The 21,458-nt window shown below is 39.0% G+C and overlaps 2 protein-coding genes across 2 annotated transcripts; both read right to left on the reverse strand.

The window, feature by feature from the left end:
* Positions 1-1,675: 1,675 nt before the first annotated feature.
* Positions 1,676-12,113, reverse strand: LRRC66 (leucine rich repeat containing 66). Its single transcript, XM_075149077.1, has 4 exons — positions 11,179-12,113; positions 8,632-8,801; positions 7,740-8,070; positions 1,676-6,312 (listed from the first exon to the last, which is right to left on the reverse strand). The coding sequence occupies exons 1-4, from the start codon at positions 11,672-11,674 to the stop codon at positions 4,304-4,306; spliced, it is 3,006 nt and encodes a 1,001-aa protein (XP_075005178.1). The 5' UTR covers positions 11,675-12,113; the 3' UTR covers positions 1,676-4,303.
* A 1,515-nt stretch (positions 12,114-13,628) lies between these two features.
* Positions 13,629-21,155, reverse strand: SGCB (sarcoglycan beta). The gene is made up of 6 exons (XM_075149076.1): positions 21,079-21,155; positions 18,643-18,852; positions 17,547-17,732; positions 17,243-17,434; positions 15,907-16,038; positions 13,629-15,043 (listed from the first exon to the last, which is right to left on the reverse strand). Exons 1-6 carry the CDS (start codon positions 21,100-21,102, stop codon positions 14,840-14,842), a joined length of 948 nt encoding a protein of 315 aa, XP_075005177.1. The 5' UTR covers positions 21,103-21,155; the 3' UTR covers positions 13,629-14,839.
* Positions 21,156-21,458: the final 303 nt, after the last annotated feature.

Below are 21,458 nucleotides of genomic sequence, written 5' to 3' on the forward strand. Positions count from 1 at the left end.
AAAAAACACATGGAAGAGATTTCACAAGAAATTTTTTTTTAATATTTTGCACTATTTGAGCTACCTAAGGCTCTTGACTTAAAGTATTATTTAAAGTTGAATGTATTTACATTACAATTAGAATATTGTCATGCAGAGCCCATTCTAGAGAAGCAGTTCTTCATTATGTTCATGTTGGTGATGAAGGCTGGGATTGCCTACACCAGTTCTCAAATGTAGCCTATTGCTTGTATTTGTCAGAGGGGGTGAGTCACAGTCTTCTGTACCATGAAAACTTTAATATTACTATCCAAATAGTTTCTGATGTTAATTATATGTAGGTTAAATGTGGATGTTTATTCTTTATATTCAAGGGTTATTTTCTAGCCCAGTTATCAGCGTACTCTGGAAAGATTGAACTGCTTTGTACCTACAGGAAACAACTTGATAATTATCAAAGAATCATAAATATGTGTTTGAAAATGTGAGAGCTTTGTTTCATTCTGATAACCGTATCTGAAGTTCTCGATCTACTCTTAAGACTTGGGTATTTTTTCTTATACTGATTCACTGTATGAGGGATACTATGTCAACCCCAGAGCTCAGCGTGCCGTTGCCCTGTGAGAAGGGTGTGTGCCCAGACTATTACCATCATCCTCTTGGCTGCCTCCTTGTGTTTCATATATGAATTCATACAGCATACGCTCAGCCGCCGCTTTTATTGAGCCTATTCTGTAACCTGGTCTGTTTACCCACTGTCAGCTGTGATAGTAACATAAGTGTTACCTGAACGTGAGTTTTGCTACCTGAAGTTGCTGATGAAGCTAAAGAAGTTTCAACATCCCCAGAGCAGTTGTGTAACTTCTATGCAGGAGGAAAAAAAAAAGGTGGTGTCTGTATAATGTACACTTACAACCCTATAACTGCAACTGGTTTTGTACTAGTATAGGTATTCTAGAAAATTCTCCGTGACCAAACCAGCTAAACTAGTGAAGTTTTCAGTGCAAACAAGATATAGTGGATTGGTATCAGCTGAAATGTGAACAAAAGTGAGTGGATAAAATCTCAGAGTCGGTGAGTGGGGGACTGTGTACCTATTGTATACAGAAGGGCATGGAGAAATAGGATGGATGGAGAGGAGCAGAGTATGAAGAGTACTGCTTGGAAGCCACAGATAATGTAAAAGGTTTTGTATTAACTTTAGGAGCAATTACTAATGAAGTGAGGAACTAATATGAAGGAGAAGCAGCTGAGTATTTGTGTTAGAATAAACAAGTGATAAGAAGAGTGTCTGGAGTGATCAGTAGCAAAGGGAAGGTGCAAGATTAGGCAGAAGTCTGAAGGTAAGTTTGGGACAGAACATCAACAATATTCTGATTGAAGAATGAAATACTTTGTCACATGTTAAAAATCCCTTGATGAAGGAGCAAATTTATTTTCTCTGATGAGAACAGCAGTTAACCTGTTTCTGGGATTTTTATGGCATAAAGGGAGGCTTAGAAAACTCGCAGCTTCTCGCAAGCAGTGTGCTGTCTGCATCGCCACTGCAGCATTCCTATGGTCAGAAAAAAGAGGAGAAAATAATTTTCCTATATATATTTTGAAAGCCTGCTGAACTGGAGTAGAAGCAAATGACAAAACATTGCTGTGTATGAGACATCGATAGAGCCACTAAAATATCCTCCCCCCCCCCCCCCCCCCCCCGATATCCATGAAATTGGCTTGCTTACATAGTTAGATTTCTTAACTTGTTAGCAGCTGGTACAGCCAAAAGGTGACAGACCTTGGAGAGGTCTGTCAACACAGTTTCAACAGTCATACATACCATAAAAAGCAAGTCTGCACTTTTTTATGTATTCCATTTTTAAAGTTGCTTTGGCCACAAGTGACTTCTGTGTATAATGAGCTTTACTGAAAGCTGGTTATGGCCGCTAAGAAAAGCGCTGGTGGTGAGGAAATACTGTTCTGTTTTCTGCTCCTAGTAGCTATGTAGCTGTTCCTACAAGGAATCATGCTCAGATTACCCAATTCTTTACTTCTAGACAGCCTCTAAAAACACAGTTTTTTTTATGTCACACGCTGTTCTCTGAGAACAGCAGCCTTAAATTGAATAGAAGCCAAGGCATTACATGCGTATTGAGACTATGTGGGGATCAGGAGAGAAAAATTGCAGTAGAACAGGGTATAACATTTACAGCCATTTATATTATCAAGGAATGAGTTGTATTGGGAAACATACTTTATTTTAGAGTTACTGTATTTTTAACATTTCTGGGAATGCTGTGATTTTTGCAGATTTGAGTGTTTTGTCATTTTGTTCTTGTCTACTCGGAGTGTATGAACAATTCTGGACAGTTAAACGAGTAAAATTTTTTCCTGTGTTTCAAAAACAGAATACAGAATCAGACCCTTAAACTCATGAATAATTTGATGACAAATTATCAATTTCTTCAGAAGATGATTTCATCCCTGGTTCCTGAGCTCCTCCTGAAGGAATGAAGCCAGTACCTGCTCTTAAAAAAACTTACTAGTTATCAGTTTAGATATCACTGAGTACTGGAGCAAAAAGAACAGAAATCAAGATGATCTGTGTGAATGACAGCAGATTCATTGCTTGTAATTGGATTACAGATGTTACTGAGTGCAGTTATTTGCAAATGCTGTGGTGACCTAAATCAAATCCATGCAATGCCTACCTGAAACTGCCATATAATGTATTCTGACTTATGTTAGAGATTTTGAGAAAACCAGCCAGGAAAAAAATCAAACCAAACCAATAGGAGATCTAAGTGTAGGTGACTTGGCTCAGTAAATAGATAACTGTGATGCTGGATGTGTAAAACAATTATTTAAAAGGAATTCAAGGTGCTAAAGAAAATATTTTTCAAAAGATCAAATAATATCAGTACTGGTCTCCTTCAGTTGCTTTTACTTGCCTCTTAAGTTTTTTGCAATACGTTTTTTTTTTAATTCCAAGTACATGAAGCTAACAAAAATAATTAGCTTCTGTCAGCGTCTCTTTGTTCTTTCCTAGCTTTCTCTTTAAAGACAGTTTCAAAGATGTACTGTGCCATTGGACTTGTTCCTGATCTGATGGAATTGAAATGTGTTCCTTGTGATCTGAGTTTTTAGTGAATAAATTGTGTCTGCATAACAGAGTTTTCCCAGAGTTGCTGGCCAGCCTCCTGTGTTTTCTGGGAACCTGGGCCTGTTCCTCTTCGTGATGACATTCCCTTTCAAGGACTATATCAATGATACCGTGCATGTCAAAAGTGCCTTGGGCCATATTCAGAGAAAATTTTATCTTACATTTGTTATCTTTTGGCTTAGAAAAATTTACTGTGTATCAAGCTATTAATATTCTAATACAGCAGTTTTAGAACTCTTGATTTGTCCCTCTCAGTAAAATTCTGAAGTGGATATAGGATCCTTTTTTATAGGGAATAATAGCTTAGCAATAGTAGGTTGTCTTTTTTTAAATTACCCTGCCCATGTCATCACATCTGCAAACTACAGGTGATGTCCCATCAGTAGCTAGATCTCTGTAACTGACATTTCTGCAAGGTTTGAATTCTATTCTGTTTCTTTGAGAAAGAAGGGTTTCGTTACTCTCTCTGTCTTGCCAAGTAAAAAAGTAATATTTTAAATGTAATTGAATACTGCTTAGACTTTACCTGTCTTTGCAAAACTGTGGGAATTCAGATACTTAATCCACAAATTTGGTTCAAAAAGCAAAAAACAGTAATATGTACTATTTCACTGTATAGGGTGAGTCCCACAGGAAAACACAGTAATAGTAATAATGTAATCATAATTTCAGTGTTACATTTATTTTAGACAAAGAGAAGCAAACAATGCATATCAGAGGCAAATTCTAAGGGAAACTAGATTATCTTAGTACCAACAATAATGAGAAAGTAAATATATATTATTATTATAACTCAGCAAAAGCTTTACTATCAGCTGTAACTACTGAGTAGTTTACTCATTTGAGTACCCTAGAGTTGTTTTTCATAAAATCTGTTTTTGTTTTTTTACCAGTACCCTTCTAAACAAAAGTCCGTGGTTCTGGCCTGAATTACTCTTTGGAATTGTGGTGTTTTTAAATTGGATGGATCCAGGCTTTATACATCTCATTGTTAAGTCTAGTTCCATAACTTGGATTGCTGATGTTAAAGGCAGATAGATAGTTGTACTGAGGTGGAAAAAAAAAACCAACAAAAACAACCCATGGTATTTAACAGTTATTAAAAGCTACAACACTGCATTTTAAGACACAATCATTTTTGCGCCTATATGACGTAAACACTGTGGGAGCTTAGTATTACACTTCCGTGTCCCAACTATTGAAGTTTGTTCTCCTGTTTTGCAAAACATTAGCAAATCCATCAAAAGCTCTTTTCTTCTTAACAAAAAACTGGCCCTGTCCTAAATTGGTCTGACTTTTTTGACTGAGTTTTTCACTTGAATTTTGGAGGTTGACAGCTGTTGTAGAATTGTTGTCCAGTCCTGTCAAAGTAGTGTCATCCTCTGTCTTGCTGGAATCAGTGCTTCCAGAGATTATATTTCCTGTAGTCTTTTGTGGGAATGAGCATGAACTGTATCTTGTGCTTTCATTGAAGAAGCTTTGTGGGACTGAGAAGGAATATGCATCCTCGTCACTCTGATCCAGTTGGAAATGATCTTCTGTGTTGAAGTCTGATTGTGTTTTCCCAGAAGAAGGAAGACGGAGCAAATCTGCTGTAAGCTTGCAAGACTGCGTTTCTTCGGGCAGACTACAGTTGTTGGTATCCTGTAATTCTGTGTATCCATCACAGCCTTTCTCATTAAAACCTCTTTGCGTTTTATCTGCACAAGCCTTAGTTGTGTTCACCTGCTTCCCCTGTGGTAGCAAGTCGTCTTTCTCTGTAATAACCATAAAATGTTTTTCAGCTGTGTGTTCAGGCAGAGATTGAAGAGATGATTCATTGCCGGAATGCTGTAGCGACGTTTTTGTAACAATTTCATTCAAACCAATATCAATGGGAGCAAAAATAAAATCATTGTCCTCAGATGTACTTGTGTGTCTTAATGTAATGTCCCCTTCACCATGATTCTTTTCAGAGGAGTTCCTATCTACGTCCTCGTCTGTACTTCTCTCTGGTGCATTTTCTTTTTGTTCAGTGGGACTCAAGCTGCGGGAATGCTGTGGTTCAATGGGAAACTGATACAGCTGCAATTCAGCCTCTTCAGAAGTGTTCTCTGCATCTGTGTCGTATGTGGGAGAACGTTTTAACAAAAGTAACGTATTGCCAAAATCTGTACTTGGATTGTGGAGAGAATCAGAAACAGAGTTTTGTGCTGTTGACTCTGCACTAGTAAAATAATCAAACATATCAGGAACTTCTTGACTTGAAGAACTAATTGTGTCTGAATCAGACGTGCTTACATGGTCACTACATTTATCAGCATAAAGCGATGCTGTTTCAGGCACGATGGTATCTGAATCATAATTAATAGTGGTTTCAAAATACACATTGTTCTCGTCTTCCTTTTTCCCAGTATGCTGAAGTTCAGCAGCAATGTTTGGAGACTGTGGCGGTGTTGAGAACTTCTCAGTTCCACTGTTCGTATTGGCTTCCTTTAGTGACGACTGACAGACTGGCAGATTGTTGCTAATGTCAGGTTGTTCCTGTTCAAAGTCTGCTAAAGAACTGCAGTCACTCATTGTGAATGGAGTCCCTTCATCTGAAGAACTATCGCTGGCCATAGTATTTGGTGCCTGTACACTGCTACCAATGACCTTTTCATGCAAAATAGAAGTTTCTGTAGGAAAAATGCATGTGTTTCTTGCAGAATTCTCATCACAAATGAACAAATTATGCTGTGTATTTGTTGGTTTGCTTGCAGAGCACTCTCTGCTCAAGGTTCCGTCTGAAAAAGCTTGATTAGAATAAGTATGTTCTGAACCTGAATTTTTGTTCCTGCGCATGAATCTCCACAGGCTCACAAGGTAGGGTCTAGCAAAAGCACCCAGACAAAAAGCACAAACAAACGTAATGAGCACCGAGAGGCAGACCGCTAATGCAAGGTCTTGCTCTGTTCTTCTTTGTCTAAAAACAGTGTTAGTGTCCCGGGCTCTTCTAACCAAAAATGGTGAAACCCTTTCTTTCACCTGTATATTGTAGATGAGATATTTCTTCTTTTTTGTATTAAAAATGCACAAATATAACCCTTCAGCAGTTTTCTCAGCATTGTATATCACTAAATTATTCATTTTATCCAGTGTCATATGAGGAAGACTATTATCTTTTGAAATTCTGCCTTTAGGTGTCCACCAAGAGACTCCATTACCTGAAATAAAAGAAAATGCAAACTATATCTTTCTTAAAGGTATAGGATAGTTGGTTTGCAGGGTCAAGTTATTTCTATGAGAACATACTGTGACCTATCTTGGACAATTTTAACTATTTAGTAGTTAAAATCCATTTTCTTTTTATCCATCCATAGTCATTTTACATGGTACCAAGTACCTGTTAAACCATCATATGTTCCCCTCCCCCCCGCCCCCGTTTAAAACACAGTATGTATGGGGGTCTTAATAGTAGACTTTACAAGAAAAATGGCGTGGGTGAGGGAGGAGGTCACTGAAACTATCTAAGTATGTTCTGGGTCATACTAGAAACACCTGCTGATCTCCCTCCTGGAAGATCCATATTTATAGCCAGCCGTTCCCCAACGTGGCCATGGTCACTGTGTGCAGCTGTGAGATAAAACTTCACTAGCTAACCGTCAGTGTTTCAACCACAGTGATTTTCCTTTAGTTACTCCTTTGACTGCAGCAAAAAGGTTTGAAAACCAAGGATATTTGTATCTACCGAGCAATTGTTCCAAACTTTAGCTAGTGTAGGCCATGGCTGGTTGTTGGCTTTGGGAATATATTTCAAGGTTGTATGTACACCTTTGCCTGTGGATCTGCTTGCGTTCCCAGTTGAGTTTTGGTGCGATTCAGTGTGTTGATTTTAATCCCATGATCAGAGTTTCCGTGACTTTCCTTGTTAACAGACAAAGCAGGTGGCATTTCTGATAGACCCTATGTATTTTCATTGGGGGATAAAGTGTTCCAAGGGGAAAGCCTTACCGCCTCAAAGTGCTGTTGGTCCGTTAGAGTTAAACCGTTTTGCCTTATGGCACGTGACAAATACACCTTCTGCTCTAAGTTTGGTCTTAGTTTTCCTTCTGCATGGGAAGTCTTAGCTCTGTAGACGTTGTCACTTGTACTTCAAGTGCTCTGTATTAATTGTAACTGCTGAATTCATTTGCTAAGTGAACTGTGTGCTATAGTAGCTGTACTTTGTTAGGAGAAATATAAATCCTTTCCCTTGCAAATGACTCTCATTTCATTTTGCTGTAACTGAATACTAGAAACACTATTGTATCCTTCTCGGTTTTCTACATGCCCTAGAAGTGGTCCTTTATTTACATTCCAAAATTAACTGATAAATTTGCAACGTACTACTTATTGAAATTTATTTGTGTATAATTTGGCATTGCTTATTAGTTTAATGTAAGGAAGGAGATGATTACTTTTTTTGGAAAACATGACTTTCAAATATTCTAACTGGTATGCTACTTTCTAATGAAATAATTTGTTTGTTAAATTGTTGTTCAGTTGTTTTTAAACAGTGTCTTTAGAAATCCACTTTTAAAACCAGATTTCTTTGATCGTTCTACATGCATTTGGATTTTAGCAGTGTGGATAGAGTCCCTGTTTTACATACCCCTTGTGTTATCCAAGCCACAGTTTAGCACCGATGTCTTCCCTGTTGGGATTACAGCCCTCTTGAGCAAAACACTGTCGCTGCAGTTTAAGTGGAAACTTGAAAGATACAGCAGAGGTTTCTGTGAGTTGTTGGCAGGTTTATTGTATGAAATACTCCATTTTTTCCTCGTGGAGTCAAAAAGAAAATGAAATAAATGTTTGAAACCATTTAGTCGGCAGTTAAATATCCAGGCATTATTTGACAAACCCACTTCAAGTTGGAAGAAGTTCAAACTGATTAATATCTGTGGTAAAGGGGTTGTCAGAGCATTTTCACGGAGATCCACAACCTGTTTGGAAATAATTCAGAATTAATTTGATAAGCTTTACAATGGAATCCTAATTGCAACATCAACAATAACATTTATTTTAGTATACAAGCACTTTTGCAGTTACGGGAACAATACATCTTGGTCGGATTTCAAGAATATTGTTCTAAGCTTTTTAATTTAAATGAAAAGTTTAAATTGTGGTATACTTAGAATTCTCCCGTTGTAGACTCTCTCTGTGTGAATGGGAAGCCGCAGGGCTCTTGCCATGGAAGTGATGGGGGTAGAAGAGGACGTGTGTGTGTTTAAGCCAGTTATGGATTGGTTTGTGGCATAGAGAAATGGTGGATTTGTGGTTATATTGTGTATATTTACAAGTGTGTGTGTTTTCCTGTAGATGAAAACCAAATATATATTATATAAAAATAATGATTATTTTCACCATTTGCTTTATTTTTTATAATTGTGTACTAATAATATAATAATCAAAGACCAATATAATCATGCTGAATAGTTGATAATTAATATCTTTAACGGTGATTAACACAAAATATCGAAACAGTTGTAATACAGCTTTACAACCTGTAATTTGTGGAGATCCCTGAAGGCGTCTGGATGAATTTTAGTTATGTTGTTGTTTTGCAAGTCGATGTCCTTCAGCTGTGAACAGTTTTGAAAATCGTTCAGATCAATCTGTCGTATGCCATTGGATGACAAACGGACAGTTTGTAAAGACTGCAGCAGGCCCAGTCCTAGGAAGAGCAAAACTATATTACATCTCATGTTCTTGTTTTCCCAATTGCGTCAAGTGGCTTTTTAAAATTCTTTGCAACAAAATTCCTTCCATTCCTGTCTATTGCAACGAGTGGCTGCAGGCTTTGAGTTACTATGCCTTTCCTATTCAGTGGTTGTCCCATTTTAAAAGTTGCGTAGCATCAACAGCAGGTATGTTAATACATTCACAATCGATGCATGTTTTAAAAATTCACATCTCCATAAAAGCAGTAACATTCCTTTGTGCTATCAAAATTATTCTGACTGTGATCTCTGTACTTTGAGCGTGCTTCTCTGGAGAACTGGTGGTAGGAAAGGAGGAGTGTGAAAAGGGTGGAATATACTCGGTTTATAAAATCCAAATATGTTAATTGTAAATAAAAGATGGAGATGCAAAAGGTGATACAGTATCTCCTATGCATTGCCATCTGCAAGTTCACGAGAGTTTTTCATATGTGGAATTATTTGAACCATATTCATAAGATGTAAACCTGACAAAACAAAAACCTGTTGTTGCTTATGCCTGTCTGCCTGTGAATTATTGACCATGACAGTATATTCTTTAGCATATCCTAGTTACGACAGCATCTGTCTTGCATAAGTGGCCCTTTTGAATGCTGGAGATACATCGTTTTTCTTAGGTGCTGTGCAGGCAGCTCCCAAAGCTCCAGCCTGCAAGTTCCAGTGGGAAGGCAGGCACTTGAACACTCAGCATCACCACAGTTTGTAACACCTGAATGTCACTCTAAAGTGGTTTTTGATCACACAGCATTGTTGAGAAGCTACTAGTTCTTAAAAATTTTGCCCTTGGTGTCATCTGGTTTACTGGAAATCTCTTATTGCAGTTTGCTGAGTAATTGATCTTTGGGTTTGTTGTGAAAAGCAGAGGGAATGATTCATTCCTGCTGTAAAACCAGAGGTAGCTGATAGGAAAGGCATTCAGAAGTTCTGGCAGCTCATCAATTCTTCCTTGCACCTGCATGAGGAATTGTAGTTTGGATGCTTCCCTGAAGCTAAATTTGTCCCAAAAATATACGCTGGTACGGCAGGGGTGGGCAGCAGCCTGACACCTGGGGTGGAGGCTGTGAGGAGGATTTCTCTGTGGCCAAACCCCTCTGCTTAAGAACTTCAGTTTGTGTTTTCTTACCAGAGCTTGAAAACTAGAATGTTAGTGAAGTACTTTGGAGGAGGAGAATAAAGTATTTAAATGAATATGGGATTTAAGTATAACTTGAAATATGGTGGTACGATGCATAGCAATTTGACTTTTAACATCTAAGAACTGAGTCTCTTATAGAAAAGGGTTGATCTGTCTGACCGACTGAAGCATCCTATAATGTGTAGTTATAGTTATCTATCAAGGCAAATCAAATCTGCATCAATGTATTTTATAATGTAAGCTTTTCTATACTGTCTATATGGGACCTTACAGATACTACAAAATAATTAAGCGAAACCTTTTCCATGCCAGAGAATTATTTAGTATCAAAAAAGGACAAAAATGGAACTTCCGACGACCCTGTGTAGGTGCAAAATTATTCCCTTTGTCTGACTTTGTGAGATAAGTGGGTTTTTGGTTTGCTGCCCCCCCCCCCCCTTTTCAAAATCTAGAGCTAATTAATCTGATGATGTTATCAGAGATAATTAAATTCAGCAAACAATATATAGGATAGTGTTGCTCGTACTGCAGCTTCTGCTTCATTTAGACGCTGTTTGGACAATGTGAATCGTGTTTCTGAGGATAGAGGCTGTCATAAAGGCTACGATGCCTAGCATAGTTCAGTGACTAGCACTTTCTAAAAGTCTATTGAAACCTCACAGCCCTCTTTTGTTACTAGAAGGTGTCACTTGGTTGGGTGTCAGATGGCATAGAGCAACATTGTTTTGACTGAACAACATATATTTTCCTGTCTTCGTGAAATACTGAAATCAGAGCAAGTTTTATTTAAGAGAGTATTGACTTTCTTCTGAAGAGTAGCATGAAATTAATTATCCGTAATTTTCTTGACTTTAAGGTTCATGACTGGGTTGTGGAGGCTGGTGTTTTCCCGAAGATCCTTACTTCCTTTTCTATACAACAAGGAAAAATACTGCTGGGGCTCTCAGAGGGTAAATTTGGTTATATTTGACTGACATTAAGGCATTGTGATTGCAAAAGCTATAAAAAAACCCAGCCTAATCCGAAACAACCCATTTGCTACAGTCTCTGTATTTGCATGCAGATGGAACTTTTCCTCACCTTAAGTATAACTAAATGAGATCGTCGCATTTTGAATTCAGTAACAGGTACCAAATCATATCCAAAACCAACTTCCCCTTTGGGAGCGAGGTCCTTAAAGATTTTGAAATGCTTACCTCTTGGAACTGTGTTAAGGTTATTTCTTTCAACTGACAATATTTTCAAAGCAGGCAGGAGACGACAGCCTTTTCCACACCTTTTAGACCCACGTGCAGGCATAGGTTCATCCAGTGTGAGGGTGTGGATGGCATTACCATTGAGGTTTAGAGTTTCTAAAACAGGTAAATTTCTACAAGTAGTTAAGGAGAGTTCAGAAATCAGGTTGTTACTGAGATTCAGGTGTTTTAGCATCCATTCTTCAATTCTTTCATCAGCGCACAGAAAAGTTTTAATATTATTGTAACTAAAATCAGCCGTTACTGCTGTTTGTGATACATCTTCTGGAATAGTAGATATTCCGGTAAAAGAACAGTTCAGTAAGAACTCCCCATCCCACCGGCAGTCTGAGTGGTGATGTGCATCAAGAAGAATCCGCTGTGACTTGGTTCCCACTGATCCAGGAAGATTAAAGTAAAGGACCACAGCTATGACACTCAAGTGAAGGTTATCCATAGTATCTATACATAAAAGGTAAAATTATGGTAAGTTCAGCGTAACAGGAGTTAAATAGAAAGCGGAAATACTTTGACATTAAAAAAAATCAACACTAAAAAAATACCCAAAGCATTACCAACGTTCTGCCTTAAACATTCAGTTTTGGACTCTTAAGTATGTTTCAAAACGAACATTCATAAACTGGTAACCTTCCCTCTCCCTCCACCGCTCCCCAAAACCAATCCAAACCTTTTCTTTCTTTCCCAGCCCTTTGGTCGAGAAACACGGCTTCTCAGGAACTTGTCAACTACAACAGTGGAGACTTTTGAACTCTACGTCAGGTATCATACACAATTACCACTGAGCAAAGTCCACCAGATACAATCCATGACAAATAGATGTGGAATGATTTTCATACTTACAGTTAATAAAGTACTAGTTTCCCTGTCAATAACACAACAATGTATTTTTAATGAAAAACTATATTCTTACAAATAACACTTCTGAACCACAGCTGCATCTTAGAATTTATTGTTTCATTTCAAAACAAAGATTAGAAATTAAATTGTCTTTCACCTACTGAAACAACCACCACCTTTACATATGCTGAGAACTCTTCACATATAAGTTGTTTCAACATACCCAGTACAGTATTTTACACAGAAGCATGTAGAATGTACTTTAAACACACAGAATCTTAAGTGCATCTGTGGGATTGAAATAAATAATGTGCCACACAGTGTTTTACATACGTATAGAAAAACGTACCTTAGGGAGTTAGAAGATAAACAACAAATAAATGCACAACACAAGGCATGTGTGGTGCCAACAGCGAAGGCAACAAAATATATTAACAATACATAAATAGTGGATAACAAATTGATAATTTATTTCATTTGGTATTTGTACGATTGGTTTTGCTACGTTTTGACAAAAAATCCACACTTCAAAAGAAATTCTCCAGACCATGATTTAAGAGTACCTTTGTGACAAATCTTTCAGCTACGTTGCATACAGTATTTTAAAAAGAACTCTTTATACAAGAATCCAGTACTAGCATATAGGCATGTCAGTATTAACCAGAGAAGAGCTTTAATATGCTCTTTGTTTGTAAGCTACTTGACCGAGGCAGTATCTGTCATTTTCAAGATTTATTTCAGCTTTGAGGATACTCCTGCTTATAGTTTTATATAAGGGTATGTGTATATATATTTATATATATGTAAAAATAAAGTGACAAACTTCCATTAGCATGAGACTGAAAATTCTAAAAATGTTAGTTTATTTCCTTCTCTTAACTGTAACAGATACTAATTGAGGCACTACTTAGCAGCAAAGATGTGTGCATGTTTTCAGCAAAATGTGTGTTGAAGTGGTTAATAAATACTAACTCTAGTAATGAACTATGAAGTTCATGAAGGCAGCATGCAAAATGCATGATCTTTATTGTGAGCAATTCAATGGCTTTTCCTACATTTTATTCTGTTTATTCTGGTTTTGTTAGAACAGCTCCACTGCTGTCCACCCCTGAAACCCCAACAACCAGTGAGCATCAAAATCCAGCTTTGCTTTTGAGCAACGAGGGAAACGGGACCCCTCTGACCTCCCGTGTGGCGTAATGCCTGACCTAAGGATCCCTCTCTAGAAATCACTTCCACCCATACACATCCTGCATGAGGACTTACTGACTTCTAAATACAGGAATACAGTAAATACAGGAATTGGGACCTTAGATACGAAGTTCTTGTTGCAGCAGGAGGTGATTTGTGTTTTGTGGAATTCTATGTACTTTGAGAGCTATAAAACAAGGGTAGATAGTTTATCTTCCCATAACAAATGACCAATTCTGAAGTTAAAATGTAACATTTGCACAACTTTTAGGAAGAGAAGTGTGTGCTTATCTAGAAAAACTCGTCAAAAAGCTACTTGCAAAGTCACCTTTGTGGCTTCCGTTATTAAGGTTACTCGATGCTACTGCAAAACAAAACTACTTTAATCTGAAGAAATACATGGGGTGGGGAAAGGAGGAATCTTACAATGAGCTGGTCTATTTTTAGTACAGAACACCGTACCTCTGCAAAAAGTTACAAGGCTGTAATAGTTTCTGTAAGGCCCCAGTTCACCATAGACACAGTTTCATTGTTAACAAATTCAGATACGCATGCATTTACTCTGCTGTCATAGGATCCAATACCATCACATTTAGAATTATAGACCTGCAGTTTAACTTCAGAATTTAATTCTGAGGTTCACAGTAATGCATCAGTACTGACATTTAAGGGGAAAAAGAGATCTGATCTCAGACACTGCCGCAACAGACATGCTTTAGATTATTACCTGTTGAATAATGGATTCATACACTGTTCACATTAAAGCACCCAGAAAACCACTTTTTTTGGGTAGTGAGTAAGTTATAAGTACATCTTTAAAAATGTACTTCTAATATAAACATGCTTTATAAATACTTTGCATAAATTAAGCAACTGTAGAATGCCTAAACTGCACAGATAGAATGGGAGCTCAAGCAACACTTCAGTCATCGCAAGACTATTTCAAAATTGAAGTTACATTTCCACACTCGGTATTACTTTGCAAATATTATTTATGCTAGCATGATTTTTTTTAACTATATGAGAATATATGGCAGAAATAATGCAATATTTTAAAGTGAATCTGCCACTACCCCTCTCTTAGTACATACACAGTAAACCACATAATTTTGGGGGAAATCATTATATTAACCTTTGGCAAGAAATGAAGACAAAAATCTTCAGCCACCAATCCACTTACAACAACAAATCGACGTTCCTGTTGAAGTACTTTGGATCGCAGTTGTGTTCTCAGCAGCCCTCAAGGTCTTGGGATGTAGGACAAAAACCTCCTCTAAAGGCAACTGAAGGCAGTCAAGATTGTTGCTAATTCTTTAAATATATTCTACCGATCCCAATCCAGGAAGGTACTTCAGTATGCATGTAGACTGAAAGCTTACTAAATCACTGCCGCTATTACAGCTAACAGGATGATGACATAATACTGCTGAACGTAACAGCCTTTGCTTAAAAATATTATGTAATAAATGTTAGTATAAACTGCTGTAAAAACAGAAATCCTTGAAGGCATGCAATTACTTCATACAAATATATGTAAACACAAAAGAGAATTCTCCTGGTAGTGGTTTGTGTTTTAGTGCGTGGCTCCACATGGATTAACAGAAGTCTGACAACCCATGTTATAACCTGTCACCTGAACCTTGAACAGTGTTCCATCTGCACACATACAGAGCTTGAAACGCAGCCAGTTGCCGTTATTAAACTGTTCCCCGTAAGAAGAACTTGGCAGTCGCGATGGGCTGACCATCACAGTTCCATTCAGGATAATGCTGTTTTCCTATTAAGAGAGAGAAAAAAAAGTACAACTTCTAATGTAAACAAATCAGGCTGGTTTTGAAAAGGACAAGCTGGTTTAACAAATAAATGACATCTTTAGGATGGCTGTAGAAATCAGCAGAATAAAAAAAGTACATATGACAAGATTTCATTTTTTAATTAAATTCGTGAATAATGTCCATGAATTTCTCAATTATAGTCAGCAATGTACTTTGCTATTCCAGTGGTAGATCGATATTGAGAGAGACAGCAGTAGTGTGGCTTTTCACTTTACAGACCTATTCGCAAATGCAGCAAATCTAAAAATATGGATGGGAAATGGGAATTGGTGTTTGAATTCATACATGAAATTCATTCACACATGAAATAAAAGTGCGTGTATCTCTGGGTTTTTATCCTCCTTTAACCTTTCCCATCACTCCATATGCCCTGCAATCGTAACAATCTCCAAAAACCTTAAATGAATGCTGGCGAGTCTTACTGCAGCAGCACAGAAGGTAGTGCTCCTAACTGTATGCTCTGCTCCTCTGTCAACGGTTGCTGACCCCAGTAAAGCCTCCAGAAGAGAAGATGAATTTCCTTTGGTATTCGTTTCAGTGCAGAGGCCAATAGCTTAGCTTTAATTGCATTGTGGGTTTTTAGCATCTTAACAGCAGTAAATCATTGTTACGTGAAAACTACTGAACCACTAATTAAAAGCAAATAAACCACCTTTTAAAATCCTACTAAATACACTGACTGCAACTAAACTTTTATGCATGACTACTTTATATAAAATTTGAAACCCTATAAAGCTACATCAGTTTATTATCAGCCTGAATTTGAAACTAAGCTGTTCAAAAAATGTTAATTTGAAATACTTACTGCTTTAAGTTCCATGTTACCCCCCATTCGAAACTCAATGGTCTTGCCTGTGATGAAAACACCTTCGTTTCCACGGACAATAGCATGGCCATCAACCTTTATGTTTAGATCACTGGTCGCATTGCTGGTAATCTAAGAACATGAACAAAAAAAATGTATTACAGATCAATGAAAATGTTTCACTTGGGTTTGTCTGAGTAACTTTAATTACCTTAAAAATATTGCTGCACAATTTAATAAAAAACTTCAATGTACTTTTTGCCCTTCTGCCATTATGCCTATGAAGCTTCTGCCCATTTGTTATTTTCCACATTCACATTGAAAAACAAGCATTACTTAATTTTAGAAAGTATGTAAAATAGTTTATTTTTGCGATAAAAATAACAATTCATATGACAATTTTATGGGATACACAGTTAACACTCGTAGCAAATATAGGCTTCCTGTTAGGACTGATTATGTAAACTTACTCCTCTGTTTTCATTTAATCTGTTCCTCCTATGTATTTATAGGTTGGGGTTTTTTTTTCCTGGAACATACTATTTGTTAGCCTTGCGGAGGAAACACGAAGAAGAGTAAACTAAATTTTCTTCATCCTTAACAGGATTGCTCAATGCTTCTTAAGGCACACTCAACCCTCTATAAAACCACTGATACTACTCTACTAATGTTATACAAAAGAACTATGCGCTGTACTCTATCTGTAAAGCTTTTATTATGAGCGATGATATGCAAGAAAGAAATTTTAGTCTGACATTAAGATCAACATTTTAAAGGTACACACACCGACATGTAGGTTTTTTAGTTTTCTGATAAATAAAACATATTTAATGTAGAAACCAAACTAAGAACTTGTTTAATCTAGAAGCCATGAACTGACACAACTCCTATAATGCTGCGATTGTTCTCTACACTTTTACTCAGACCTCTGAAATTCTGATTGTATTAATATTTATCTCTAATAGAAGGAAAATGATACACGAAGATCTGGTAATTATTTTTGTGAGATCTTACTAGAAACAGAGCAGCTTTTCATAGAGATTTTATTTCTGAAACAGTTATCCATGCACAAATGGATAAATGCTTAATAAAAAGACACACAGGCCTAGTTGGCATGGTAGTCCTGATATTACACTCATTTAATAATGTCAGTTTTCATTTCTGTTCTAATTTTTACAGTGATTTACATTTTCAGAGCTGCATTTTTAGCTACATTTAGTCAAATTTCTAAATATGCTTGAAAGATCGGATTAGTAAACTTTTTTCTTATTCTACAACTAAGGCAATTCTGTAATGCGCTTTTACAAAACGTAAGTGCTAGTTAAAAGAGACATACCCTCTCTGTAGAGGCCTTTTGTACATTCAAGATTTTAACTCCATTTGGCAGATGAAACTCATGAGTTTCATAGTCTGTGCTGAACAAGGTATTTTGTGTCCGTGGGTCAACAAATTCCATGCCAATGTCACTGGTAATAGAAGTTTTGTCTTTTTCCACACTAAGCTTGGTTGTTCCTTGCTGAAATACAATCTTCAGAAACAAAATCAAGAAGTTAATGATGTTTCAAATACAGTGTTTATTAATAATGTGAGTGTAATTCCATAATGTTGCTCACAAACTTTCAATTCATGATATAACTTACAGGCTGATTATTTCCAGTGATCACCAAATCTTCATTACGTCTGCCTCCTACAGTGCTTTTATATAACGGATGTATAACGCCCATGTCAGAAACTTGCTTAAATCGCAACAAGCCACTCTCGTGGAACTCCATACTGTCACAACCATTGGGACCGATTCGAATCACTGCCCAGATAACTAGTGTAATCTGAAAAAGAAACACACGTTTTCAAAGATTACTTTGATTGTTTGGATCTTCCTATAATAAGTATTGTATTAACGAGATGTTTTATTTCAAATATTTATTAATGTTAGTGTTTAAGTGAGCTTTCGGTGTGAATTTACCTTAGTCTGTTTAATTCCTACTGGAAACATCAGAACACATTTAATTATGAAAAGCATTTTACATGATTTTTAGACTCATCTGAAATGGTAACTAAAATAATTTGTATTTCTATTAAAAAAAAAAAAAGAAATTAAATCACATCCATAATTAAATCTTTTTCCTGTTTAAGGGTAACCATGGTATCATTAGGTAAATAATTTTCCTGAACAAAGTAGCTCATCTCAGAAGATACTTACCCTTGAACTACAAGAAAGCACCTTCACAGGTGAATGCCCAATTATGAAAAATAATTCATTACTTCTCATTGATCAAGCAATAGAAAGGTGCTAATTACAACAATGAAGGTTTAAAGTGCAGTGGCTGATTAATTCTGAATGCTTACATGCAGCTCTGTTATTGTATGTAAAATGTTCCTGGTATAACAGTTTATCCTGAATGCATTTGTACTGCACTAATAACACTTCGCACATTTGCTATTACTGAGTTGTGGGAATGGAGAGACACTTTCAAGGTTCCTAATTCTGTGTTGCATAAATGGTGGGTTTCTTGCTGGGACCATGATAACTGAAATAACCATGACTGAACTTATAAAAGTCTTCCATCTAATCTTGCTCAGACTCCAAAAGAAAAAAAAGAAAGGAGAAAAATGAGAAATCTCCTTCAGTACGTTTTAAGTCCTTCTCAGCCATACTGGAATAACTTTTACTTCTCTAATAAACCGTCAAAATGAAATATGTCCTAATGTTGCTTGCAGCCTAAGTATTATACTCACAATCAGATTGATGACTGCCAAAATAAAAAGAAGAACAATCACACAAATGGCCAAGTTGCCTTTCCTGCCACGTAACCCTGTCTTATGGAGACGGTCTTCATCAATTGGAATGTATCCTGCTTTAAAGTTACTGTTGTGCTCCTTATTAACGTTCCTGCGTTCCACAGCCTTCTCTCGCATAGACTTCTTCACCGGGCCGTTAGAACTTTGCTAGAATACAAAGCATGGATTAGCTGTTATAAGGCATGTAAATCCACCAAAATGACACACATATATGTATGCAAAAAATATAAATTTGAATTGACTAGTGGAATATATTAGATATTATGTTCAACATTATATTTCAGTCTGCCACTCTGTACTTAGAAAACACATTTACAACCACTGCAATCTCCGCTAATGCAATGACTAAAATTGAAATCCAGATCTTTTCAGAAAATGTATGTCTTTAGATCTCATTTTTATCATGGCAAATAGGAATTATTAATGACATTGTTGCAGTAAAAAAAAAAAGCTGTAAAGAACTTCATCAAGTTTTTACCTCTTGGGGACAATACAGGACATAATCCTGCAGGTCATTTACCAATACACAGGATTTTAGTTCCCTTCATTCTAATGCAGGATAGACTGTCAATGAGTCTATCCAAAAGGAGTGTGGTGGATACAGCTTCTAAGTTAGTTTGATAGTACAGGGTTTGCATTCAACTTCCATTGCTTGCATGCAGCGCTATGAAAAATACTGTAAGCCTTCAAACCTGGCATGGAGAACTTGGCCAGCCTAGCTTTAATTTAGTTAGTTACTAGATTGAAAGGGATATCCCTTTCAATTAACATGTAGAGGAAACTCTTGTAGACATTCATAGGGAAAATAAACCTTTGACGTATTTTTGTAACTGTCCAAAATTTTGTTCCACCACCCCTGAATGGAACAGATTGCTATTTAAAGGTTCAATTCTTCAAAGGGGCTTGATCTTTTTGAAGGGATTAAGTTTGTTCATCTGAAATGAATCCTGAAGCTGCACCTTAAGCTTACTGCACTTGTGTGTGTCTATACTGATGTAACGGGTAAAAATGTCATGTTTTCTTCTGTTGCCGAAGAACAAGGAAATGGTGTTGAGAAAGGTGCTTGACCTGAACAGGTTTATGGAGGGCTTCCTCAATGATGTTCTGGAAGCCACTCTAACCCTGCACAAACTCAGAATTGGGTATGCAGGGAAACTGAGAGAAGAGGTCTGTGCTCTGGGGAAAAGGAAACGGAAATCTTATACAACAGGACAGTCAGTATCTTGTCCTGAGGATAGTGTGTTCTTGAAAGGATGCAACAGTGAGATGAAACTCCAATGTAGTTTTTTCACCTGGTAAGGCAGCAAAACAGAAGATGGCACCAGGACTGGGAGAACGTGGCTGAAATGGTGATTGCTGGAACAAGTGCCGGAGCATCCATGCAGAACTAGGCGGTGCTTCCTATGGCACCCGAGACAAGGCTGGTACAGGGCCCCTCAGGAATCTGGGGCTTCCTACCCACTGCTGCCACCGGCGCACATGCACAGACTCACTCTGATTAAAAGTCCCATGGAGATGCAGGAGCTCCTAAAAGATGAGCCCTCGGACGGCTCCGTTCTTTTCCCTCCGGCTTGCGAGGTGCTGACAAGAGTCCCCATCCCACCCCTCCGACTGGGTGACAATGACACCCCTTCCGACAAATTTAGCTTTCATTCCCGCGTGAGACCTCGGACGCCGAGCCCGAATCTGAGCGTCAGTCTTATTTATATACTGCCGCTGAGGCACCGCACTTGTGCCAGCGTAACAAGACGACTGACGGCGCAGTCCTATAAATACCGACGGCACTGACCAGCTGCTTTCCGCGTCGCCAATTAGCGGCAAGTGGCTATTTATGCAAGACAGTTACATTCCTGTGCAGAAATGCCAGAACACTTTATTTCGAAAGCAGACAATATTTTCCTTTGTCAGAGATTCTGCGTCAGCCGGCTGGACGGCGCAACTCCGGGCTGTAACGTGTCCCGCCCCGGCAGCGGGCTCAGCCTGCCTCTCCGCCGCTGAGGCGGCTGCCCCCGCAAGGTAGAGGCCGTCCTTCCCGGGCAGCGCGGGGCACGGGTAGGAAACGCCGTCCAAGCGCCGTTTCCCCCCTCCCCGGTTGGCGCAGGCGGCGGGGAGCCAGGGCGACCGGGGCGGCCCGCCGCGGCCCCGCACGCCCGCCGCGCCGGAGGGCTCTGGCACCAAGCCAGCCTCGGCAACCGCCGCGAAAATGGCGCCCCCGCCCGAGCGCCCCCTCCACAAGCAGCGCCCCTCGGCCGGAGCGGCTGCTCGGGCGGCTCGCCGCGGCCCCGCGGGCGGCGGGGCGGGCCTCGCTCCCCCCTCGCCCCGGCGGGGACGGCCCCGCCGCCTCCCCGTGCCTGCGTCTCGGCGGGGACCGACCTGCTCGGAGGCGGCGGCCGCCATCTTCCTCCACCGCTGCCGCTGCCGCTGCGGAGGGGCCCGCGGGCGCCCCCTTGCGGCGCGGGGAGGGAGGCGGTCGGGCGCGAGCTCGGTGCCGCTCCGCTCCGCTGTGTGAGGCGGGTCCTTACCGCCGGTTTAGAAACGCGTTACCTGGCGGCGCCACCTGGCGGCCGAGGGGTGTTCCCCCACCCTCCGCGCACCCGGCCGGGCCGGGCCGTGGGGCCGCCGGCAGCCGGCCGCCGCGTTACCACAACCGAGGCGCGTCCTGCCGGCGTCGCCGTGGCACCCGCCGCCGCGCCGGGCCCGGCCCACGTTACAATCGCGACTATAAAGGCGCGAACGCAGCGCCGCCCAGAGCT

This window comes from Calonectris borealis, chromosome 4 (genome assembly GCF_964195595.1).
Source record: "Calonectris borealis chromosome 4, bCalBor7.hap1.2, whole genome shotgun sequence".
Classification (NCBI taxonomy): Eukaryota; Metazoa; Chordata; class Aves; order Procellariiformes; family Procellariidae; genus Calonectris; species Calonectris borealis.